Source organism: Centroberyx gerrardi, chromosome 9 (genome assembly GCF_048128805.1).
Source record: "Centroberyx gerrardi isolate f3 chromosome 9, fCenGer3.hap1.cur.20231027, whole genome shotgun sequence".
Taxonomy (NCBI): domain Eukaryota; kingdom Metazoa; phylum Chordata; class Actinopteri; order Beryciformes; family Berycidae; genus Centroberyx; species Centroberyx gerrardi.
The window spans coordinates 10,122,818-10,149,472 of record NC_136005.1 but is presented as its reverse complement, the minus strand read 5'-3'; the positions used below and the strand labels follow the sequence as shown (position 1 = coordinate 10,149,472).

At 43.7% G+C, this 26,655-nt stretch overlaps 3 protein-coding genes across 6 annotated transcripts in view; all 3 read left to right on the top strand.

Moving 5' to 3' along the window:
- LOC139928107 (guanine nucleotide-binding protein subunit alpha-11) overlaps positions 1–11,475 on the top strand; it is a 31,806-nt gene extending 20,331 nt beyond the window's left edge. For 2 of the 3 annotated variants that reach the window (XM_071920492.2, XM_071920490.2), the window contains 4 exons: positions 308–436; positions 3,245–3,374; positions 5,120–5,273; positions 5,904–11,475. In XM_071920492.2, the coding sequence (XP_071776593.1) occupies positions 308–436; positions 3,245–3,374; positions 5,120–5,273; positions 5,904–6,094 (604 nt within the window). In that variant the 3' untranslated portion in view covers positions 6,095–11,475. The remainder of the gene's footprint in view (positions 1–307; positions 437–3,244; positions 3,375–5,119; positions 5,274–5,903) is intronic. The other variant, XM_071920491.2, reaches the window with a different exon arrangement.
- The window catches only part of LOC139928106 (C2 calcium-dependent domain-containing protein 4C), a 304,401-nt gene that overhangs the window by 90,161 nt on the left and 187,585 nt on the right, over positions 1–26,655 (top strand). The gene's annotated exons all lie outside the window — the stretch shown is intronic.
- tle5 (TLE family member 5, transcriptional modulator) overlaps positions 12,545–26,655 on the top strand; it is a 34,200-nt gene continuing 20,089 nt past the window's right edge. For both annotated transcript variants that reach the window (XM_071920510.2, XM_071920509.2), the window contains exon 1: positions 12,545–13,389. In XM_071920510.2, the coding sequence (XP_071776611.1) occupies positions 13,363–13,389 (27 nt within the window). In that variant the 5' untranslated portion in view covers positions 12,545–13,362. The remainder of the gene's footprint in view (positions 13,390–26,655) is intronic.

The window sequence follows — 26,655 nt, the reverse complement described above, 5'->3', positions numbered from 1 at the left end:
GCCAAGCTAAAAGTTTTTGCCTCCCTTGAATTTACAAACCTTTATTGTGGGTGCTTTGATGGAGAACAGAGGACAAAAATTGAGAATTGTCTTTGGGAGCTGCCATCAAGGATGATACCAAGTTTCTGAGAGACAATTGGGGGGGCTATGAAATGTCACCCAACCCCCTCATAACTCTTAGGAATGGTTTTCTCTGGTTACTTCTGGACTGATCCACTTGCTTTTGGAGGGGGTATATCTGCTGTCATGCTTCACTTTCTCTCTCCTTCTCCCTCTCTCTGTCTTTTGTTGTCCTTCCTGTCTCTAGCTATCTAAGTGATCTGGATCGTATTGCTGAATCGTCCTATCTACCAACCCAACAGGATGTGCTTAGGGTTCGAATCCCAACCACTGGGATCATAGAGTACCCTTTCGACTTGCAAAGCATCATTTTCAGGTAGAAGATGAACTACACTACTTTGACTAACTCCCTTCCCAGTTTGTGCACCCTACTAGTGTTCTGTGTTCATATAAAAATCCAGATGGCCGCCTCTATGTTGGTGTGATGGATCATGTTACCATCTCTTGAAATCAAAGTTAACATGTCCAAGTGTCACCTACAGCTTGATTTATATCCCTATGTGTTCATTTGAAACCCAATGTTTGAATACTACCCCAGTCATACAATCATTTACATTCAGTGTGATTCTTTTTTTATTAGTTCTCTACTACCTCTAAGTTAGTATGATAAATTGGGCTTAGAGCGATGAATAACTGTGAAAAGAAAGTTGTGTGTTTGCTGTGGCATTACTCAGGAAAGAATTGGGCTTCATGATGATTCCCTAGCTGCAATCTAAGAAGTGTGCATGACTGGATATTGCAATGCACAGAAAAGGCAATATTTTGTGACATAACCGTAGTCATAGTCCTTGCTAGGTTTCTGTGTGTAGCCTAGAGAGAGATCGCCTCTAGGACTTGGCACAGAGAGAGGCTGAGGACTCGCCACCAGTGCGCAGAGCAGCCTCTCTTCCTCCTTCTCCTGTGGAAAGAGAGAAGATGAGGAGATAGAGATGGAGCCAGGGAACAAGAGCGATTACAAAAGAGTGCAAATCGATAGGAAGCCATCATGTCAGCCCCCTCCTACGCTTGGCAGGGCTAGAAATAACTCTGCTAGCAATGAGGTTGCACTGAAGAGGTTCCCAGCACTGCTGCTGCAGCTAGCCGATAGGCTCTGCTCCGCTCAGCTCAGCTGCTGGTGAATCACTGCATGCTCTGAGGACATCTGTTTGTATTGGAGACTGAAAATAAAAACATGGAACAGTTATGAATGTGAGATATGTATACAGGGGAGGTTTTATTGGAAGAAGAGCATGATTATTGAGGTTTCTGATATCGTGATTTAGAGAACTCGCGATCTTCTTCAGACAGTGTGAATTAATATGCAAAATAGGCTGTAGTTGGATTTGGAGGAGACTTTATGCAGGTTGAGAAGTTTCCCAGCCCCCAACTAACATATACTAACAGGCACATGTGGGAGTGTACCGCTTCTGCTTGCAGTTGACAGGGCAGTAGCTGCAACAAGGCGTCCTTTCATAGACAAACATCTCAATTAGGCTTGCTTCCCTCTCTTTTAATTGGCTTTTGAAGTCATAGAAAATGTCATTTCACTGGGCTCATCCAGCATAGGAGAGCTTATCGTGCTAAGTAGGTCACTCATCCTTGCTAGAGGAAAAAAAGGAGGTCGTCTGATTTGAAGGAGTTTTATTTTAGGCAGGCTCTCCTGGAGGACCCCATTTATCAATGCCCTCCCTCCTCCTGGCAGACTCACTGGCTCAGTTCACCTTTATGATGAGCGATCCGAGTTTCACTGTGTAGCAGTCGGACGATATTGGGTATTAAGGGAAATCTAATATAGAAGTGATTTAACCGATTAGTGCAGTCAGTGTTGGTTACAGACTGCGTCTCATTCATTCTCTGAATTGGTAATCACCGTGTCTGTTTAGTTGCCTAATCTATGAGGAAGAATCATGGCAGGCGAAATGGACGGATCAAAAGAAGTGACCTCGACCCTCTCTGCTCCTCTCCTACACTCATTCACTTTCACTGCATTAGCTTCATCAGTCTCTTCATTCCTCTGCTCTGCTTCTCTTCATTTTCCCTTTCCTTTCTATTTTTTAATTAAAAGAAAAATAACATCCAAACAAAAAGGTTGGACATTGTAACCGACCAGACAAGTAAAGAGAGTAAACAGAAAAATGGTCCATTTAAGAGTCCATACTGTTTCCTGTCCTATCCCAGAATCAGAACCCACATACCATGCCCATGGACAATACGTCCTCTTTTCCCATTTCTCTTCCCGCCCTCCAACTTCTTTTTTTTCCCCTCCCTGCTTCTATTTGTATTCCTTTTCTCCTTCTCCTTCTCCCATTCCCTTCTTTTTCTCCTCCATCCGTTGCCCTTGTCCTCTCCTTGCCTTCTGTCTGCTGCTCCTCGTGTTCCTCACAGTCGTTACTATATAGGTGCTTCCGAGCAGGGGAATACATTGCACACCTGCATCCGCTTATTTGAGAATGGAGAGAAGGATGGCACTCTTTTCACAAATTTACTTCCTTATTCTTTATGTTTCTTCGCTGTGTTTGGTTCAACTTGGGTAGGGAAGCTTTGCTCTGTCCTCTCTGTGATTCAAGCTGCAGAGTCTGGGCTCATATGTTTTTTTTTTCTGTTTCTCTGGTCGGTGCATAAGGGGCGTTTGACTTGAACTACACTAGACTCTCTGTTACTTAGCAAACATTTAAATGTGGTCTTGTAACTGAATCAGACCACACTGCACTTGTAATATACTGATAATGGCTGCTTCTGGAGACAGAGCTTAGTATAATTGAAAATGAACTATTCAGCTGCTTTTGCAAGGTGAATGCCTCTTTGCACTGACAATTGTTCTACTTGAAATCAGAAGGACAGAAATCTTATTCTGCTTATGAATTCTCCATTTGATCCCTGTCCTGATGTGACCCAGAGCGGCTTGTCCTCAGCCGGAGTCACACTAGGGATTCTTCTCTGATGTTTCAGTCATAATAAGATTTAGTCCTTCATTGATTTGGAACCACTGTATTGTGAATTGTTTGATTTGTTTGACCCCCATGATGGTCAGGAGGATAAAAAAAAAAAGATAATAATCCAAACGTATGCATATCTATTTGCCGTTGATGCTAAGGTTAATTAACGAAACAATGTTCTTCCCTCCATCCCATCTTGGTCCAATCAGGATGGTGGATGTGGGGGGTCAGAGGTCAGAGAGGAGGAAGTGGATCCACTGCTTTGAGAACGTCACCTCCATCATGTTCCTGGTGGCGCTCAGCGAGTACGACCAAGTCCTGGTGGAGTCAGACAACGAGGTGAGACAGAGGCACAGACAGACACACTTGCTGTACCCCTAACAGTATGCTAACTCTGCTGTAGCAAGCAATTTTATCATACTACATGTTTTCTGTGATTTTTACCATTGTCATCACATCGCATTGTGAGTAATTTTACGCTGTAGTACTAATTCCTCTTTAGTGTTTTGCTGACATCTACTCAATCCTGTATTTTTCAGTTTGTTAGAGAATAGTTTCAATCAGTAATTTTCAATCAGTGGCTCAACAGCAACTACTACTGAACAGTGAAAATGAGAGACTTAACATTTTGTAATTCACATAATCTAATGTAACTATCCCTTGTGCTATTGAACTACTGTTTATCATGTCTACATCAAAAATTTGCCCAGATTAGAGAAAAGGGGTGGGTAAGAACATTATGTCATTGGGGTCACACACACACACATACAGTAATGATATTGATATCCTCCTCGCAACATACTTTAGTGTAAGGGCCTCTATCTTTTTACCCCACAGATGTTTTGTTTGTCCATTTCGTTGGCCCAGTCCCCTCTTGACTGTACAGATAGAATTATAGCTAATGTGATCAGCCCCTGCATGCCCTCTGCTCCTCTCCCAACAACAAACCCTCTCTCTGACTTAGTCATATGACGGCAACGTTTCATAAACTAGGCCCAGCTGCCAGCTTGGATCACTATATCTGCTGTACATCAGTTCAGCTTCATGGAGAACAGTCTGTCTGGGTCGATGCTTATCCTGTCTCAGTTTTTTAACTGCATATACTGTGCTGTATCTGTGCTGGGCCTACTCAAGTATGGTACAATAATGAACACACAGGTGGAAAGGATATGATTTCATTTTTTTCCCCCCGGTATTTGTTTTTAAGGCACACAACTCTGATTAATTTCTAATGACTCTGGCCCGAACGTTGGTGCAGATTAATCTGTTGTGTGAACAGGCTCAAGACTGGAGACTTTGGCCCTCCAGACCAGTCAGAGCCTGACAAGATTTTTTCAAACGTGTTAGATTTTGTCATGTAGCGTAAAGCCGTACAAGACTCGCCAAGACTGAAATCTGAGAGTGATCCTGGCAACAGCCAATGGGAGTTTAGCTCAAGGGGGAAGAAAAGAGAATGAACCAGAAGAGAAGTCACTTTTCACAACGATAGCTCCAGCTCATATAGATAGTTTACATCAGTATTTTCCCAACTCAACTTGTTCCACTCTTGATAAGTTGCTATACAATGTTATTCGGAGGGATAAATCTCATATAAAGTGGTAACGTGGCTAGATCAATCCATGTACGTATGCAATTATATGAAAGAAATCTCATACAAAATTCTTCTCCAATGTTAGCCTTGTAATAATATTACTTCAAAATACATTTGTAATGTAAACGTAAACTAGCTTCTGTACCATAAGGCAAGAAACAATAGAACACCTACTTTGAAATTGTATTTACACTTCTGGACAAATGGGGAAATGTTTTAGAATGACAAAATCAGGTAGCGTGTGATCCCTCATCTTCATGTGTGTGACGCACCATTTTCCCCCCGCTGCCTAGTTTGCACAGCTTCCCGACAGCACAGCAAGCATTTACTCAAGACCAGTCGTTTAGTCTGATCTGCCCTCGACCGCCAAGATTTATACTCTTTCTTTTCCTCATTCTCTCTCTCTCTCTCTCTCTCTCTCTCTCTCTCTCTCTCTCTCTCTCTCTCTCTCTCTCTCTCTCTCTCTCTCTCTCTCTCTCTCTCTCTGTGTTAGAACCGTATGGAGGAGAGTAAAGCTCTGTTCAGGACCATCATTACATATCCCTGGTTCCAAAACTCCTCTGTCATCCTGTTCCTCAACAAGAAGGACCTGCTGGAGGAGAAGATCATGTACTCTCACCTGGTCGACTACTTCCCAGAGTTTGATGGTGATTTGTTTTTTTTTCTTCTTTATTAAACGTCCTGGCAGCTTTAGACATTTCATATAGTCCACCTATCTCTAAATGGATGTGCAGCCTAAGACCGTGCTGTCTGCTGAGGCTTAGCGCTGAACTGGATGCAAATGAGTAAATCCTTGAATGTAGATTAGAACATTAGAACATTAACAAAAACAATCTCATACACACAGAGGTGGGAAATTAACATCAGACAAATGGAAAATTTAGGCAGTGGCTGGTGAGCTTATATAGTCTATCAGCCACTTTAAAGGTCCTTTATCATTCCAAAAATCAAATTATTAATTATTATTTATATACTTTCATACCAGTGAAAATGGCTGAATTTTATAAACCGCCAGCCACTGTAGCTGATGGACAAAAGTCAGTGTCCTGCTCTGCACACAAGAAGAGATTTTCTTTTTCTTTTTTACCCTACTATTTCAACTTCATTTAGATACCTTACACTGTTGTATTTGTGGTTGTAGAGTGACACCTTATGGTAGAAATACTGAACTACAACACAATACAAACTCACAGTCGAGTGCAAAGTGCTTCAGTGTGCTGATATATTTTATCCCACATAGAAAAATGCTACAACATTCTGGTCTGTCTTTCTCCCAGGTCCCCAGCGGGACGCCCAAGCAGGCCGGGAGTTCATCTTGAAGATGTTTGTGGACTTGAACCCAGACAGTGACAAGATCATCTACTCCCATTTCACCTGCGCCACCGACACAGAGAACATCCGCTTCGTCTTCGCCGCCGTCAAAGACACCATCCTGCAGCTCAACCTCAAAGAATACAACCTGGTGTGAAAGAGGAACGGAGTGATGGAGAAATGGAGAAGAGAGAGAGAGAGAGAGAGAGAGAGAGAAAGACACCTGCAGCCCCACGTACAGTGCAGAGTCCAATCGCATAAACAAACATACCCACTACAACTGCATCAAACACATAACAGCTCAAACAGATGAGCATTGCTTGATACTTCGCCGGACTAACTATCCACGTTCTATCCCTGTTTTCCACCTAGCTGCTTGGTTGTTGGTTTGCCCATTTTTTTTAAGAAAGGTTTTGTGTTTTTTACAGATCTAATCATTCCTCCTCTTGCACACACACTTGCACTCTCACATATAACACTCTCCCTTCCCTCCTGCCCTCTCTGGCCACAGTTGGCCCTTGCCCCTCTGTTGGCTCATTATCTGCTCCGGGGCTTCTCTCGCTCCTCATTCGGCCCTACGCATGGCTCAGACCTTTGCTTTCCCTACACTACATTATCACCAGTGCGTGTGTGTTGGAGGTGGGTAGAGGGCCTCGTCTGGTTTCGGTGGTTTGGGTGTGGGTAGAGGAAGCTTTTTACGGGGCAAAGGGCTCTCTCCCTTTCTCCTTCTCTACCCCTTGCATGCTCTACACACTACAGCACTGGGCTTTAGGCTGGGCTCTAGACCTTGGACTCTGCCCATCTGCAATGGGTTGTGGGTAACTATTATGATGATAGGAATATATAATCAGGTGGTGCTGAGGTGCAGTGAGGTACTTGATTCCCCTGGGTCTTGTGTGTGTGTGAAGTGTGTGTGTATGAGTGTTTTTTTTGTTTTGTTTTGTTTTTTTTCCCTCTTGCACACATCTGCCCCAAATCAGGACTCCACTTGCTCTGTTGAATGTAAATGAAGTTTGCGTGCTGCTCACACAGAGTGAGGGCTAGAAAGAGATGACTTCATGTACTCTGTGTAGACTTAAAAATATTTTCAGCGATGTTTAGTTATTGATATTATTACTGCTACCGCTCTCTGAAGGTTTAGCAACGAAAGTTTCTCTCGAGAGGGGTGGAACCTTTCAGAACCAGTAAGGTTTTTACACTATGTTCCTTATCCACTGCCCGTCATTTCCAAATGTTAATATATATATACATTGAAACAAAAGAATGAATGAGAGGCAGCACTATTTACATACATCTTTTGATATTTGTTGTCCTTGTAATTCTGTATCACTTTGCCAAATCTAAACAAGTATTTTTTGTCTGTAAATATAAATAAGTTGCCAGTATCCAGCTCATCCCTTAAATGGTTCAGATATGAACAAAACCAATTTGGGAGTAGGGTGATCACCTAACGGCCAAAATAATTTAAATGTGAGTTTTCTCAGATACTTTGAAGATGTTGGTTCATTAATTGCGGCATAACAACTCCGTTTGTGTGCCATTCTTTTTTTCTGGACAGTTGTCGGAATCACAAATGTATTAGTACTGTGATATATATTTTTTTTTTTCCCTTTGTTTTGATGGTGAGAAAAACCTTCCTGTGCACAATGTGTGGATGACAAAACCAGAATAGTACAGAGCAATAGTTAGTTGTAGTTGAAATAAAGCTTTTGTGCTGCCAGTTAACTTAAGTCACAAGTTGGTCTTCATCATCCAAATGGCTTCTCTCTGTAATCAACTTTATTTTTCCATATTATTCGGCCAACATTTGATTAACTGTAATAGATAGCAAGAGAGTAAATAGTTCTTTTTTGTATGTCTAATTTATGGACCAGATCTACATATTGTTGATAACATGAGAGACTCTTTCTCCCTGGTTTCAGCTAGAAGTGTTTCCAACTGGGAGATGGGAAGAGATTTTATACTGCTGTAAAATATCAAAACTATTTTATGGACAAGTGTTCTATCTTTATAATGATACTTCATATATTTAGTTGTTGCAATTCTGTTCTGAAATGCTTGAAAATGGAAAACTTTGTTTCCATTTCAGGTTTGCGCTTTATGCAAATAGGAAAATGAAAACATACAAAAAAAAAAAAAAAAATCAGTGGTTGAATATTTACCGTTCAAGGACGCTTGCATTTTTGTAATTTGTAAGGATATCTGTTGGCTATTGGTTCCAATCCCATATCTTGTCTCTTGCCTGATAGTACTTAAAATATTCCATAAAGCTGACAGTTATGTTGATAGATGGCTATTTTTGTCTTCACAATGTAATTCAGGTAAGTTTTCATAACTTTTTCATCACAAGGGCTACTACTAGCAACGTTGACAGAATGAAAGGACTCTATGGATGGCATAGAGCAAAAGGTGCAATTAATTAAGGAGGGGGGCCATGAATCAGGGAAAGGAGGTGGGTGGGAGTGTGTTGGCATCCTGTTGAGGGCGATGGCCGCAGGTTCAGTGAAGGAGGAATGCAGCAGTCCACAGATGCCTATGACATTCCTGAGGGATTTCAAGTGGCTGTTTGGCTTGTTAGTTCACTCTGACCTATCTGTTTGCCTTTAGAGGAGGAGAATGGCTAAAAGTCAAAGGAGTGGGATATCCCAAGGTGCCATAGAACATCTTCAGCGTCACTAGCTGCCACCACTTAGCTGTCCTTTTGCTCCTCTCATGAATGACGTGCCCATCTTGGTTTTATTATATTGTCCACTCTGTGTGTATGCATGTGTTTGACCTGTCTCCTCGTTGGTAGTGTTTCCATGTTTGACTTTGGCATTGCCAGTGTTGGGGTCAGATGAAAGATATTTGGTACTGGAGGACTTATCGGTGCACATTGAAAGAGCTGGCAGGGTCAGATTAAACATCAAAGGAATTCTTAAAAATCCTTAGAAACCTATTCTGCATGTTTTATCTTGGTGTCAAAAGGTATGAAGGCAGGTTTGCTTGTGATTTTTCTACAGGAAGGCAGTGTGATCTGCTCAGTGTTAGAGGAATGTGTGTTTACAATGTATATTGAGTCGGCAGACAAAGGATTATTTACCCATGACTTGAGTCACCCAGTCTAAGTATTCTTAGCACCTTTTTGGGCGGATGTGTACTTTGTGTAGTTATCTTTGATGAAAGATCCATCTCCCTCCATTACAAAGTAAACACATGAACCTTTGCACGTTTTCTTTGTGCATTCTGAAACGCTTAATGAAGGAGGGACATATTGCATATTTCTGTTAATAAAGTGCCACATTGTTTTCAAGAGTTGAAACAACTTTGGAGGTGTCGTAAAGTCTGGTCTTTGTCGAGCCAAGTTTACATTGGCTGTGATGTTGTTTGGTTGGCAGCTTGTATTGGTAAAGGGTTAATCTCTGGTGCTTCACCCAACAATTAAAAGCCTTTTCTCGGCCAGTTCCTCCCACGGACAGGCCGGTACTTCACACACCCCATAGAACAAAACGAATGCTAACTATTCTCCAGGCACCACAAGTCAGCAGACTTTCCAGTTTGAAATCCTGATTAGACGTGCTCTAGTGGTGTAGATGAATGAACTAATTGACAGCCTGTAGCTGAGTTTGGCAAGTTGTTGTCAGGAGTACAGCGTTCTGCCTCAAGGCTGGGATAACATGATGATGTCTGTTGCGGTATTATAATTCTCAACCAACTTGGCAGCTTGTTTTTGTAATGGTCTCAGCAGCTATATGTTGATGCAGCTTGGCTATCAAGAAGCACACTCCATTCCCCTTTCTGACCTGTGGTTTAACCATCTTAGGAACGGTTTCAGCTCTACAGATTTGACACAGGGATTCTAAAAGTCGTGATCCTCAGCAAGTGACTCCCCTTACCTTAAGGTCACAAAGCATCTCATTCTGGTGTAGATGACTCATAGTCCAGTGAATGGAGTTGTAAAGGCTGCTATGAGGATGGCGACCTGAATGAAGGTGCCCGTTCCAGGGAGCATGTTGGTGGTATGATGTGACATGAACATGCTGCCAAAGTTTTCATTGGATCCAGTGTATGCATACTCTAAGAATCCTGTTGGATCAGTTTTCACCACACTATGACCTGTTGACAATACGTGGGTTTCATGCCTTGTCTGGTTAGCTCGCTAACTGAGCTTCAGAGGAGAAGCGCTGTCGGCACCGGAACCAACACAGCAGAAATTGTCAGATGGATACACTACCAGTGATCAGAGCCAACAGCAGACCTGGGTCAGTTATTTGAAATCCTTTCAATTAATTTGTGTTTGCTTTAGTCTGTGTGGAAAGCAATTTGGAGGGTTGTACTTAAAGGACAATCCAATTCATTCCGGTGTGCCATGCAAAATCAATCAGCAACAGAAATTATATCAAGAAATCAATTAATATAATAACTTGACCCAGGTCTCTGTGATATAATGTCTTATTTTGCAAGTTGCATTAATCCACTTTTGCATTGTGGTTCCTTTTTCCAAACGAAGCTTGTTTGTAAAGCTTCAGTTTTACTGTATTTATTGAAACACTTGCCAAGTGAAGGTACTGAAACGGCCGTTATATTATTTGGATGGGTATAATAGAGAGTGAATGAATATGGTATGTATTATGGTATGTATTCACATGTCAGCCGTTCTCCACTCTTTTTTTCCCCCCTTACTTGATTGGACTGTGTAATCTTCTCCTTTCCCTGGGTCGATGCACTGAAACCGCACCGCTGCAATGGGACTGCCTGCATTCATGCAACTTAAATGTTCATTCAAGCACGCTCGTTGGTACTCTGAGGTGTGTGTGTGTGTGCGTGTACACTATTGATGGTTAATGCTTATGCTTGAGATCCATTCTGATGAGAGGGATGGACACATAGTGATATTAAAAGCTATCTTTGCATCTTTTTTTGTTTCTTTTGTAAGGTTGACACATACCTAAACACCTGTATTTAGGACCACTTAATATGATAGACTTTTTTTAAAAGATAAGAGGTAAAATGAACTTTGTGTAGTGGTGTATAAATTGAAAGTAATGTATTTTTGTTTGATTTTCTTTTTCTTTTTTTAAGTATACCAAATGTAAATTATGTACAATGAGTGTGCCAATCCCCTTTCTTTGTAGAGCCAGACTCTTAACAAGTGCCAATGTTGTGAAAAATCATAAAGAGGGCCTATGAATTTCATGGTCCAGTTTTTAAAACAAATAAACACTAAGTATGTGATTAAATAATGAAAAAGGACAATTTTATTCTATATTTAAGATTAATGATGAACTGCTGTTTTTAAAAGAAATGTCATTTTAATTGCATGTGTTTGTCGGGGTGGGGAGGGAGTGGGTGGGTGAGATGCTGTATTCATGCAACACCCTCCTGAAAAGGGTCCTAATGGTTATTGATTTACAGTATTTTAGCCATATTTCTCTTTTGTATGTTTCATTTCAACCACTGTTGCCTGAACCTCATTCGAACATGAAAATGATTTTCATAGCCTTCTCCTTTAAAGAATTATCTGTTTTAAATTGGAATAAAATCTGTTCCTATACTCTGTCTTATTGCATCATTGCATATTTCCTCTCCAGCGGGAAAATTTAGCTGAAGATTTTCATGCATCAGCTAAATGTTTTAATTGTAATTGTAATGACAGACGTCAAGCCACACCCACAGCAGGGTTGGGGCCATTCATGAATTGAATTGAGAATACATGGTGAATTCCAATTCAATTGCTGGAGTTGGAATTGGAATGTCACCCAGCTCTAAGGAAACAGAATTGGAATGACAGGAAACAGAATTGAATTCCATTAAATTCCCCTTCTAAAAGAGTTTGTCTTGATTTGCTAAACATTCTAAATCAAACATGAATCAAATAAGACAGTTAAACAAATCAAATACATTCAATCATAATGTATGTATTATGAATACATGTTATGCATCAAATGCCACCTTATGATATTTAGTATTGATAATATACTGTAGGCTATAATATTATGTGTAATATCAGATATGTGGTAAGAAAAAAACAAAAACACTGCATTTCCCAGAATTTCATTGAATTTAATTCAACTTCCTGAAAATCCAATACAATTCCAATTCCTGTAGTTTTATTTTGTTTTTATTAATTTCCAATACCTTAGTTGAATTGGAACTGATGAGTTAATTCAACCCTTTGACGCAGGTCTTGCAAATCATGTTGACAGAGCTGGCCCATGGCATAAACATTGTATGCTGTTGTTTACCGCTAAAAAGGGCCACATGATGAAATTATTACCGTGTGGTGGGAGTACTCTAGTGGTTAAAGTTGGAGAGGTTTGGGGCTACAAACACAACCTTGTTTCTGGCCACCAAAAGCCTGGGGCCGGCTCCGCATATTGGGAACAGTGAACCACTGGCAGCCATAGATTACATTTCCAATGAGCCAACCTCTCCACAAGAGGCGCTCGATGCTCAGACATCAGCCTGAAACTGAGGTAGAATCACAGTGTGTAGATCTGCCCAGCACCTCGCACATCTGTGTGGTGTGTTTCTATGTGGGGCGTTTCGCAGCGTCGCGCCTAGCTCCAGGAATGGAATGATTTCCCAGCTTCACCACCACTGACAAATCCACACTGTTTCTCTGGGACTCCTCTTTATGAGGGATAGCTGTTCAATTTGAGTCAAGGCTGGGATGATTGCAGGTCCAAGTTAATTTTCCATTTTATAACACTGAATTGGTGCTTAGGCACTTTTTTTCTTTTACTCGCGCGAGTCGTTATTTGTTGTTGTTTGAAGAAACGGTATTCAAGTGAAACGAATCCGGAGACATTTTGTTATTTTTGAGAATCAGGCTGTTTTTTTTGCTTGTTCATCTGAAGCTTTGCGTGTGTTTTTTGATCTAGTTGTAGCTGGCTGAAGAAAGCGAGCTGCGAACTGTCAAGTAACGTTATCACCACGGCGAAGAAAGAAACCATACATCCTAAATACCACTGTGTGCAGAACGTTATTAATTTACATGCGTTGAGCTGGCATTGCTACCGCTACTGCTAGTGCGTTACACAGGCGGAAAGCTCGCAACAGCGATGAATCATTTTGACTGACAGCTTTTGAAGAATTAGCTTAGCCAGCGAGGAACAACACTGATGGTGGTTTCCTGTTCACTGACACAGTAAATACGGGGTCGGGACAGGTACAACTGAACGGTCTTGCATCACCCAGACAAGAGACCGACTTGATTACCTTGCTAACGACTGCAAAGTGTATCACCTATTCAGTTTATTTTTTGGGGTCGCTAGCTGCCGTTAGCTAGCCTTCCTGCTATCGCTGGTCAGCTCCTGTGTTTCTGGCTGGGCTAGCTTGCATCAGCTAGCTTTGGACAAAGGACCAACGCAAGGCAAAAAATAATAATCTAGGGGCTCACCATTCATCGTATTTGGGAAGGAAAACAACAAAGAAGGAACTGACATGATGTTTCCACAATCCAGACACTCAGTAAGTGGATTTTATTTTGATATTTGTTCAGAAATTAGGCACTTGCTGTAAGCACCAACTGATTTGTCCAGGCAGGTTAGGTAGGCTACTTGTGCGTGCAACTTGTTTTTGTGGCAGTAGGTTATAATTCAGATAGTGGCATCAAGAGAGATTGTGCAATTTATAATGTCGGTTTATAACTGCGCACACTCAAACTGTGGAGTCGGTGTTTAGTTGTGGTAAGTTGTGCAGAAGGTATGTGATAGCTGGACATTACAGAGACATGGCGTGATGAGACATGTTGGCAGAAAATGAGAGCCTATTTTGGATTTGGACTTGAACCTGTTAAACTTTTCCAGATGACGGTGTTGAGGTCATCCTTCAAATCAAATCACTAATGAATGCAATCATTATATTTCACAACCTTCAGACTTTTGTAGCCCTGTGCCAGTTTAGTTTCATTTGCCTGCGTTCTTTGAAATCCCAAATCCAAACAGTTATTAGCTGTAGTCCAGCTCCAGTTACTCATACAGCAATCAGAGAAAAAACAGACTCGGGCAGGTGCTGTTACTGTCTCATGTCTTTTAACAAAAATGTAGTCATACTGTGTATAATGAAATGCTCAAAACGCACCCTACACCATTATGTGTAGGTGGGTGTTTTAATGACTGGAAAAAGCCTAGCTACATCTCCTCTATTCCCCCTAAATCTCAAGTTTCCATGGTAACAGAAACTCAGTCCAGTGCATGCATTCATCAGGGAAGAGGACTCTCAGCCCATTGGTCAAACATTTACATCTAGTGACTGACAGAATTGTGTTACTTGTCAGAGTTGGTTAAAACAAGCCTTTGTAGAAACATTGAATTGGCTCTATATTGCTTTGGACCAGCGGTTCTTTCAGCCCATGACTCAAATAAACCATACAAGCCAACTTTGGTTATGCATGGACCCAAAAGAAACAGGGTCTGGCTGCAACCCACATTTGGATTCCAACCTGTACTTGTAACAAATTCTGCTTTAACCTCTAACCTAAGCAGTTGCCAGACAGTGAAGGGTTGCCATCCTAAACCGTGCCATTGCAAGGCCAAACATAACAAAAGTACAAGTGGGGAAGTGTAAGGCAGGTAAACACAATAGCAAGAAGACTATTACGTTGCCAGGGACTGTGCCCTCTATTTCTCCCTGGCAACGTCTTGTCGCCACCGCTGGTTCCTTTACCGCTGAAAGGGGAAGAGTTGTTTGCTGAGGCTAGAACCCGAATGTCTCGTGTGACATGAATGGTTTGCCCTTTGGCAGTCAGTCGGTGTAGCAGCCTGACTGAGCGACACTGTGCTGCTGCAGCTGCTGAGAGCCAGCCAGTGTGTGCTCTCAGACGAGGGAGCAGGATGTGAGGAGTTGGGAACCTCTGGTCCCAGCCAGACATGTCAGACCAGTGGAAGCCTGCACAAGCCAAGCCATGCCTCCCACTGAGTTTTAACTGTTGAAATATTCTGAAACTGGCTGTAAAAAAAAAAAAAAAAGATATTGAATGAGGTTTTTACAGCTATGCCAACTGTAAATCTAGCTGCTGAAAAACGAATTCAAATTTTGACTGTGTCTTCTGTATGATCAAATATCATTATCAATATAGAAAATCAAATCTTAATATTGCCCGTTTAAGTGAGAAAGGATAACACCCAGCTAGCGGCTGTTCTTCAGTCCTCCTCCTCCTTCTTCTTCTTCTTCCCCATGATATATTAATGTCCAAACTGTCCGCAACCCCTTTGCAAAAACAGAGCCTGATGGACATGAGGTTGTGAAGAGACATGTGGTACATGGTTTGCTTTCATGCCATGTGTTTTTATCACAGAGCATTTGAAAGTATAGAAGATACACTTATTTTTCTATTCTGTTCTTGTCATGTTTGTTCTGATCTGTCTCATTCAATTCTGTTTCCAAAGTTGTAGTTTGACAATGTGGGACTAGGTCATGGGTCAAGCTCTTGTTGGGCGGAGATTCTTTCTTTTGTCAAAAAGGTGGATGACATTACTTGTTGTTCCTTTTTATAGAATAGCTCCTAACTTGTCGTACTATTAGACTATATGCCCACTGCTGTGTTTTTTGCCTAATAACAATTCAACAATTGGCTAGCATAAATGGCACAATGTTGCGATAGGCCTACAATCTTCAGAAATCTACAAAAATTCGGCATATCTTCTTTTGTTCAGTTTGAGATGTAAGGTACAGATGCTCATTTCCAGTTATCGTCGGATGATGCTCCTAAATTTCTTTCCTGTGCTCGGTTTCGGCGGATATGTGCTCCGTGGGGAAAAGATGTCACCGTAGAGCCCTGCCTGTTCGTTTCCCCCCTACCGGGTGAAGCAGTCACCTCCTGATGGGGTGGGAAACTCACTGATGTTCAGTCACCTTTGCCAAGGTGAGAGAACCTGGCCACTCCACTCCTGCCTGCCTGTCTCGTAGGTTATTTTTCTAATCCAATTGAGTGCCCTTATGCTGCTTGATTGGAGTATTAAGACCCAACACACAGGATTAAAAACGGGGATTACGGATTTAGCGCGATGCTTTGCTAGAGCCGCAGCAGTTTGTTCACCCTTCAAACCTAAGCAGGCAGCTGGTTCAGTCTTTACCTACTACAACCCCCCACCGCACACACACACACACACACCTGTCCTGACCCCGCACATTGTACTATACATAAATATACTATACACACACACACACACTATTCCCCACTTCAGATATCCAGCTCCTCCTCAGCTGCTGCTGCTGCTGTTGTCACAGGGGCCCATGGATGGGGAAAATATGTGACAGCCATATAGATATGAGTCTCAGAGATAAGGAGCTGGAGGATGGGAGAATCACAGCACTGCCTCATAATGACAGGAGATGGATCCAAACCAAAGTATCTCAAAATGACAGATGATGGTCCACTTCTAGGAACTAAAACAGTGTTTTCACATTCAGACTCAGGAGAAGGATTTTCCTCTCAAACGTTGGGCCAGTCCATTCTTTTCCACTGTGCCTGTCACTATGTTTTTCTGAAGATGGTCTTGTATGGTTTCTCTTTCTGATCCTCCAGAGCTGCTGCTTCTCCATTCTAACTTTTGTTTTGGCCACATGGCTGCTTCTTGCACATTCAAAGGTTGTGATTGGTCACATTTAAAATATAACAAACACTTCAATTTCAATTACGGCAAATTATGCAATTATTAATCGCGGAAACATAAAATCGTGATATACGCTTTTCTATGATTGGTTGTGTAGTCCTAATTGAAAGCATTTTTAAAGCTTGAGTGATGCATCCAAGCTGAGGCTTAGATGAAGAAGTTCATCCAACTGTATCTGCATTGACATTTGGTTATGAAAGAAGACACGTAAACTTAGCCTGTTGATAATAATGATGGCCATTCCAGGTAGTTGTCCCAGTTGGAAACAAAGGACTAAGGTTAAACAGGGTTTGACTTGTAATTTTTTCAATGGCCGTAGTATAATCCACTGCAGCAGGTAGGTGTACAGTTCATTGGTTTAAGAGAAGAAAGCCTCATTTGATAGGAGCGCAGTGCCTGACCCAGTTGATAGCATTTGGCATATTGTTTTGGGTGTTGATTAATCCTAATGCAGCTTCAACAAAGCTGGCTGTGGCGTGAAAGTGGAGCAACAGAAAGGCCTGGTGCCAAAGCCGGCATGTAGCGTAAGTAATATGGAGGCCAAATCTCTCAAGCCCCTTGAGCCCAGCCTCGACTGTAGAGATGGCCACAGGTTGTACACACACACACACACACACACACACAAACACACACACACTCCTCCTGCTTGTCTCCCTTTATCATGCGTTTCCTCCCAGATCTGATGTAGTGGTGGGAGGGTCAGGGGCAGAGGGTGCACAGGCATTATTAAGCCCACTTGAATTAACAGAACAGCCCCCAGCCTTTCCTCTAAAGCCTCCAGCTGGGGGGAGCTTAATCCCCATGGTCCCCTGTCTCGCCCATTAAACAAACTCCCTCCCACCCCTGCTCAGTCGCTCTGCTGCACACACACACACACGCAGCCAGGCATGTAGCTTACGCACACACAAGCACGTGTGTGTGTGTGTCTGGTGATGCATATGTGTGCGTGCGTACACACACACACACACACACACAGGAAGGCATGAGTAGTCGGTGTGGTACACACACACACACACACACACTTTGGCTCTCTTCTCTTTCCTGAGTACACTTCTCATTGTAGTAATGATTGCTCCAGTACACGCACAGAAATAAAAGGATTTTTCCCTTTCACCCATACAACCTAAATAACAAGGACACACGCACACACGCACACACACATACATACATCCTTACTGGCCTCAAGGGTCTTATCTGCTTTTTGTATCTGGGGAACAAATTGAATGTGGGGCTTGACACACACACAGGCCAGCAGATGTCTGGGTCGTTAAGGGCAGGCCAGCTCATTAGCATGACAAACAGACCCCCCCCAGCCTCCCCTCCCCTCGACCCCCCCACCCTGCAGGGGGCCCGGCTTTTGAGGGGCCGAGTTGAGGCCACGGGTCACAGGTGATATTGATTTTTGTGGAGGGCCACACTGGATGATTGTCAAAATGCTTTGGGGTTGGAGGGAGGGGGGGAGGGGGGGGGAGTGCTGCATGGGGTGGACCAGGACCTCTTCCAATCCCCCTCTTCATGAACACACACAAACACACACTGACTCAGACTCAACTAAGCAGAGAAGATACACTTGTAAACGCACACACACATTTCACACACTCGGATTCAACTAAGCAGAGCAGGCGCACTTGCAAACACACGCACACAGCTTTCACTCTGTTCACCCTGAGGTTTGGCTGGTGAACACACACACACACACACACAGGAATGATGCAGTCCCCCTCTGGGCCAATCAGTAACAAAAATGTCACCTAGTGGTTGTTTATTGTGTGGGACAGGAATAACTGAAGAGGAACTGTCACTCAGTGGACCTTTAGAAATGTTCTTCTTTATTCAATCATTCACAGATTTCAGGAAAATATAGAACAGGCATTGATAGTGTACACGTGTGCAGGCAGGACAAAGGGAATCCAGGACAGCTTTTTGTGTCGGTTACAGCTGTCTTCCAATAAATCATATAGTGCAAAATAATGATGAAAAAGCCTTCGAGGAAAATTGAAACTGAAAATCGTGGAAAATCCAATATGGTGTGTATTGATGATCCTGGAGTATTGTTGGATGTGTGCACCAACTTTCATATTCAAACTCGCTGTGATATGAGATATGACTGGTTGTTAAAATGTAATTGTAGTGCCCCACATTCGCCAATCAGTGTAATTTTAGAAGGTAGTGGTGAGATGCATCCTTTCCCCAAGTTTTGGCAAAATTGTATCTATGGCATATGAATGAATCAATGAATGATGTGGAGTTCTCCTTGGGCTACTCGGATGTAATTTTGAAAATGCTGTAACACAGTGGTGAGATACCTCATTCCCCCCAAGTTTTGTCAAAATCTGACTACTGATGTCTGAAATAATGAACAAACAAATGAGCAGGCAATCCATTTCATCGACAAAGTGAACTACAGCTGTTGATGTACTAATGGAACGAGATGGGCCGGTATCACCATGTGAACTACTCGATAACTAATGAGAGGCTTTATAGACCTAATTGGTTTCAACAACTTGCATTCACAGTTTTACCTTTTAGGCATTTAGCCGAGGCTCTAATCCATGAAGCTCTTATGCAACTTGGAGTGAGTGCAGCAGTAGAGTAAGCTTAATTTCTCAGATCGCCGACATTACAAGCGACCGTTTCTAAGGAGTGCAGTTGTGCCCTGGCAATATTTCTGTGACAATACCTGATAATGTCAGAGAGAAGTATAGAAATAAAAAAAACATAAGAGCTGAGGAAAGATGGGATTTTCAGAAGGGATTTCTTTCCAAGATCAGAGCAGTTTAGAAGTAGAGGATGGAAGATAAAGGCGACTAGGCGAGGATATAATTCAGTCAGGGGAAGGTGATGTAAGGTACTTCTTGAAGAGAGCTCATTAGTGGAGATTGTAGCTCTCATCGCCACTTCCCGCAGCCCAAAGTCTAATAATCTGTTCATCCCAATTAATAAGCTCACATCAGATTTGACTGTAGTTTGAGGTGCAACTGATTTTAATTCAAATATTTTCATGCGTGGGAAGCAACGGTGAGATTCTCATCGAGTTTCTGGAAACATTCCTGTTTGACAGAGGCCTGTTTATAGTTTTAAGATCACTTTGCCAAATTGATCAAAGTAAGATGAGAGTTTGTTCAGGCCTTATCCGGGAAATGATTTACAAGCTGAATCGTAGGTGTACCTCTTTGTCTGCCTGGGCCGCTCTGCCTTACATAAACTACCGCAGCAAATTTACCAGAAAGAACTTCAATATAAAGAAAAACAGATGTCAACTCGGTTTCACCATGTTTTTGGCTTTGCTCGAGCGTGCAGCAGCTACCAATGTGGATGTGTGTGTGCGCGTTTCTGCGGTATTTATGCATGAGGCCTGTATGTCGATGTGGGGGTGGAATGTAGTATGGGCTGTCATTTTACAAATTCATAAGCGATTGACTGCTTTGTTTGTGTGGGATGGCCTTTTGTTGTCTGTATACATTATTCTCTTTCAGTGTATGCGTGGATTTGTGTGTGTGTGTGTGTGTGTGTGTGTGTGTGTGTGAGTGATGCTGAGCTCAGAGAGAAAAAAAGTAAAATGGTAATAAGTGTGTGTGTTTGTATGCACGCTCACACACACACAGTTGAGAGCTCATCGGGTGGTGGTGGATGTGTGTGTGTGTGTGTGTGTGGGAGTGAGCATGGGGAGGGTGGGGGTGCTGTGGAGTGGAGCGGCTGCATCAGTATTCAGCAGTGGCTCCCTGCGAGGAGGTGTGTGTGGGAGGAGGAGGGGGTGGGTGTGGGTGTGGGGGAGGTAGGCAGCCCTACCCCAGAGCAGAACGGGGCGCTGGGCTGGAACAAAGCGGCTCGGCGGGGGGCTGTTTGATTGGCCCGGCCCGGCCCGGCCCAGGCCCCTAGACCTGCCAGCACCCAGGGCTTCTGCAGCGGGCCAGACAAGAGAATTAGCTGCTCTGTCTGTCTGTCTGCCTGAGAGCAGCTAGGCCCAGAGAATAGACTGACTGGAACAACAACGTCGCCTCATCCCCACCAAAAGCCCATTCAAATACCAAGAGGATTCACAGCAAGGCAATGAAAACCTCCCTCGCTCAGAGTCTGTGTGTACAGGAGGGGGGAGTCGGTGGGGGGCGTTTAAGCTGCCCAGGAAGTTGAGCCTTGAATCTTTTTGCTCAGAAAAGTCACCTTCATTCCCCATGTGTACAGTAACTATTATGCGCTAGAATTCAACTGATGATGAATACTGATATTTTTATGATTCAAGCTATTTTGTGCATTTAAATGTGACCATTTTCATGTCAAAAAAATGGCTAGGATTCAGTGTTTCCCCCAGAATTTTATTCTTGGCAGGGTGGAAAAGCCTCTGAAACCGCATTTAGACCATCAGCTGACACTCTCCATTGAAACCCATACAAATGAAATTCTTCTTGGTGGGTTAGCAGCTCCTTGAGGCAGGGTAAGGCAGGTGTCATTGCAGGTTTTACAGACTGCCACCCCTGAAGCTAATTGAGTAAAATACTCCCACACCACACTGGAATGATTACTTGGAGTCGGGGGAGTGTGTGTGTGTGTGTGTGTGGTGATCTGGGAGGAACCTCTATCACAGCGGAGAAGGGCAACATGACAGGCTGATATCCAATTTTGAGCACAAGACCAATATTGGCAAACGGATATATTGGTTTAACTCATATGTACACTCACAAGAACTTTTGTGCGGGCGCCTCAGCTGGGCAGATGAAACCGAGGGTAGCCTGCCGGTGGCTCAGTGTCAGTCACATGCCGGCACTCCCAGCTTTCTTCTTTCATTGTCCACTTATTTGTTTCTGAACCTTGGGAGTAATCTTCCTTTCCTCCCTCCCTGCCTTCCCTCCTTCCTTGGCCCATGTAAGTAATAACCTTGGTTTTTACAACCAGGCATCAATCATCTGCACAACCGTACTGGGTGTAATCTCACAGCCCCCCTTCAGCAGAGCTGGCTTTAATCTCAGCCATGGTCTCCAAACCCACAGCCCTGTCGCCCTCACCACTTTCCCCACTCTTGACAAATTGCCCATTTCCCCTGGCTTTGCAGTCTCTGCACACTTTTCCTGTGTGTGTGTGTGTGTTGAGTTGAGTTGTGTTGTGTGCTAGCATGCCTGCCCCCACACCTTGTGTCGGCCATGTTTGTGTACGTTCCTGTGTGTGTAGGCGTAGACGACTACATTTATGTGTGCATGTGTGTGTGGGGCAGTGTGCCCTCAGTGTCATGTTTGTGTGTGTTTGTACCGCCGTGCTTGGCCGGCCTTGCGCGAGGGGTCGAGATAGTTCAGCAAAGTGGGGAGGGAGGCCGAGCCATGCCAAGCCTATGTTTGCGAGGGCACTTCACTCGAAGTGATAAAAGTAGAATAATCCCCTTTAAAGCGTCTTAACGAGGTCAAATCTGCTGGGCTGCAAGGGGGGGAGAGGATGTGTGTGTGTTTGCGTGTGTGTGTGTGTTGGGGGGGATAACGCTGCAGAAATGGGGGTAAGCCTTGGCTTGGTCCGCGAGAGATAATAATCAAAATCAAATTCCTGGCCCAAACAGGATTAGGCTCTCCCCGCGCTCTATCTAAAGCCCCTGTCCAGAGCGGCTGAAGACACAATCCTATTCCTCAGCCTCCCTCACACAGACACACACACACTAAACACACACGCCGAGCAGCTAACATAGCAAGGCTGGCTCGGCCCGGGCTGTGTTGGCCAGGACGAGCTTGGCTGCGGGCCAGTTAGCCTTGTCCCTCTCTCAGATCACTGGGCACATACGCTTTAGTCCAAACACTAATCCGGGATATTTAGATGGAATTGTTTGGTTGGAGCTATTCTTAGATGGAGGATCTGATCTTGTTTGGTGCTTGTGTATTAGCAAAAGGCTTAAGCCCTCAACTTCTGGCTCAGTGAATCATGTCATGGAGGATTTCAGCTACATGAGAGGTTTGCCTACATGTTAAACATATACTCCACACTTTTTATTCACCAACACACAGAATCGGACGCAACTATCCCGTGTACTATGAAACTAGGGTGAACGCCCAGACAGAAACTTGGAAGTTGGAGGAAAGAGGCTGCTGAGTGCGGTTATATCAGTGGATTTATCAAATGGGCACCTCCCATGACAGATGTTTTGAATTACTCCCAAGACACCACCAGAAGGTTTAACAGTAAATTCTGGCGTCCCAGAAGCTGTACCCGCTCTCCGCACTGATCAGACCTACATTCACCTAAACTACACTTGCACCGCACCTACACTCAGGTCTACAATGAGCCCTACAATTTCCAACCTCGCCATCAATCTCAACTAAAATAGGCTAATGAATATTTTGCTCTCAACAGAAATACCTAGGCCTTTCCCCTCCTTGTCAGTTAATGAGGATACTGATTTTGCGAGCGCTTTATCCTCGAATAGTAATGCGTCTGCGTCTATCCTGTGTGTGGACAGAGAAGGCGGATAGCTGAAATGGCATCCTTGGGACTGTTGCTATGGAGCAGACAGACAGCCTGGCGATGAGAAATAGGCCAACTGTTAGTCAGTGCGGATCTGCTGCATTCATTTAAAAGTAGGAGTGAGATAACATCCAGTCATTAGTGAGTGATTACAATGCCAAGGCTCCATCCCTCCCCCCTTCAACACATACATACACGCACACACACACACACACACACAGACAGACACACACTCCAGCTGAGATATAAACAGCCAGGCAGTGCTCCAGGAAATACAATCCCCACACTGCCGCTACCCTCGGGCAGGATTTATACTGAGGAGGATGTTTTCCGATGATACCCGCTGTTATTGCGCGTTCGTGTGTGTGTGTTGAGTGTGCGTAAGCGGATGTTTGTGCGCTCCGTTTGTTTATATGTACGTACACTGCTTGTGTGTCTGAATACTCAATATATGCATGTGTGTATGCATGCGCTGTTGGTGTGTCTGCTCGCTATAGTGTGCTTTGTTTGTATATGTGTGTGTGTGTGTGCTTTGTGTGTGTGTAAAGCAGAGCCCCCCAGTAATCTCCGTCCCCTCCCCTTGCCTTTGCCGACTGATCTACAGAGCAGAAACACAGCCTTAGCTTTGTAATTCTTATTTAAGATAGACATTATGGTTCACAGTAGATTTCACATGGATTGGACCAGATGATGAGGAGGGAAGGGAGGGAGGAGGGGTGGGGGTGTTCAGGGAGGTGGGGGGTGGCGGGGGGGTGATGCGGGGAGGGGTGGGGCAGCAATTTCCTGAAACGATGAATCCCATTTATTCGCTGAAGACTGTCTCAATTGCCCCACCAGCGCACAAAGCTTTTTAATGCTTTAATTACGTCTCAAAGGAGCAGGGCAGAATCAAATTAGAGATTGTCCTACATTTAGGTACCGTGTGTGTGTGTGTGTGTGTGTGTGTGTGTGTGTACTATGCAAATTTTGCATGAGAGAGAGATAGTGTGTGGGCTGTTGTATCCTTGCTATGTGTATGATTCATGGCAGTGAATATTTGTTCCCCTGGCAGCCAAGCATCATATAGGAGGCTTATCACACCCTACACACACACACACACACACACACTCTGTCTCTCTTACTCACACACACATTCACTATTAAGGCTATCTCTTTCGCTCTAACACACACATCTTTCTCTATCACACTCACACTGTCTGGGCTATTTCTCTCTAACACACACACACACTCTCCAAGCCGCACTCCTCTTGCACAAACACATTTACACTCACGCAGCGTACAGGCACCTTTTTTTGTCACAGCAGATGGCATGTGTCACCATATTATGGCAGTATTTCATTAACATTATGGGCATCCATCTGTTGTGGGCTCTCAGGCCCCCACAGAGCACCTTGTTTTGGTCACTGAGAGAGAGAGAGGGATAATAAACATTGTTAGCTCTGTATACTGCATGGAGCTGCGAGAAGCTCACATAGTCTTCTTGTACTGTCAGTGGCAAAAGTATCAGAGCAGCCATGTGAAAATGGCTCTTGTGGCTGTAAGCTCTTATACTTTGCTGTCTCCAACATGTTTTAACAAGTTAGCAAGTATAAATTGTATTGTGTACTAGGCTGACAATAGCTGTAAAACTGTGCTTTTTGTCTTATTAACCTTTTTGATTAAAAAAACAACCAATTTCACCTGACTGTTCTAATACTTGTACCACCAACTGTATGTTATACATTAGGACAGCTGTGGTGGGCTTAGATTCTGCTTTTTCTCAAGGGTCTTTTGGTTTTGTATTTGAGACAGATACGAGAGCTGTGGCTTAAATCTGCCTTCTCTCTTCCCATCCTGTTAGCAAGGCCCTGATTTAGCCTGTACAGCAAGTTTACCTCCAGCCAAGCTGGAAAATTAATAACAGCCAAATGTGGCTACACTTCAGCCAGGGCCGGTAAATTTGTCTACTGCTATAGCAGACTCTTTGGCAAGTTGTCAACCATTGTTTTGCAGTTCTGCTCTATTATAGAAATCAGCTTGGCTGGTAAAACGGCTCAAGTAGAAGGTGAAGTGTGTTTTTATTGGAATTTATGAATACAGTGCTTGGTGGATAAAAATGTTTCCTGCCAGAAATGGGCTAAATGTTATGGAGGGGTTAAATCGTGTGATTTAGCCCTTTAGGTCTACTGCTCTTCCCCAGGATCTAAGGGCTGGAGAAGCCTGTTTGTGGCTGGTTCAGGATCGTACTGAGCGTGACTGCTGTGGGGGCGGATGGTGCATCAGGCTACATGCTTTCTTTCTGGCTTTCTGACTTTGCTGCTTTCTTTTTCCTGCTTCCTTGCTCTCTTTTGTTTCGGTGCTCTTTCTCTTCATCTTTTGTCTGTTTCTCCTTTTTCTTTCTTTCTTTCTTTTTTTTCTGTCTTTGCCTGTCTGTCTGTCTCTCTCTCTCTTTTCCCCCATGGAGCAGAATGCCCTACCTGGGGCTGTTGACTGAGCGAACCTTTGGTATTTTAAACGTTTGCATACTGCACTACACAGGGAGGAAATCGGATCTAGGGCCACAACTCCACCCTCCAGCACAGGGGGCAAGTGTGCAGACACACACACGCACGCACACACACACACACACACACACACAAACACAAAACACTCACACGCACGCCAGTGTTCAGAAGCCATGCCAGTGCAGGGAACAGTTATTGCAGTGTGAGGTGCACGGCTGCCTGTAGCTAAGTGCCTCGTGTTGACACAGGCTCTGTGTGGCGCAGACCCATGTAGCCTAGCTGCTGTTTGCTGTGTCTGGTCCATGGCGTGCTGGCTGGAGAGATAATGGAAAAGGTTACGCTGCTTTACAGTCAGAGCCTCTGTCTCCGAGCAGTGGCTCGGCTTGTGTGGATTGAGGGCTTCTGTGTGTGGTGGCAGCATGATAATGTCAGCACTTCTCATGACATTTGAAAGTGTAATGGCTGAACTTGCTGCACTGGCCACTGTTTTACAGGCCTGCATGTTTTTTTGGTCTTTAGAATGACCTCCTAGCCTCTGAGTCTGTTCCTAACATTCAGACCATAAGGCTTCTGAGTTGGTCAAATACCTATAGGTGTTACAGCTTTTGTACATAATATTATACAATTTCTTTAATATCCAAATTGCCTTACAATACCATGAGTGCATCATTTCTTCCCCTAGGTGGCTTCAGTGGGACTCAACCCCAAACCTTGGCAGTGTTGGAGCCATGCTCTGCCCATTGAGCCACAAAGCCCTAAAAGATAATTCAGCGTTTGAAGCAGGCAGAGCAAACTAGACTATGCCTATTCCTCCGACCTGAAGCGGTCCTGTTGCTTAGCATATTCCCTGGCTGCGGTTCTGTGAATGCGAAGCAGCCTATTTGTAGTTAAAAACGAAGCTGAGCGACACGCCGTGGGGAGCAGGGTACAAAGCGACAGGTCATTCCTAACAGCGGCGAGGCTAGCTTCCCGTAAGTGCGGCAATCAGATTTCTGATGCTTTTTTATGCCCGCTCAATCGTAGTGAGAAAATGTCGATTTTTTCCCACCTGACCCATTATGCAGCCTGCTGAGAAATAATGAGATTGTGTCCCTATTTGGGCTTGATGCTTGCTGCGCTGCTGGCTCCAACACACAACCAGGCCATCCACTGCTGCCTGGGGAATATAGTGTGGGCAGAATGACAATAAAGGCTAACAGCAA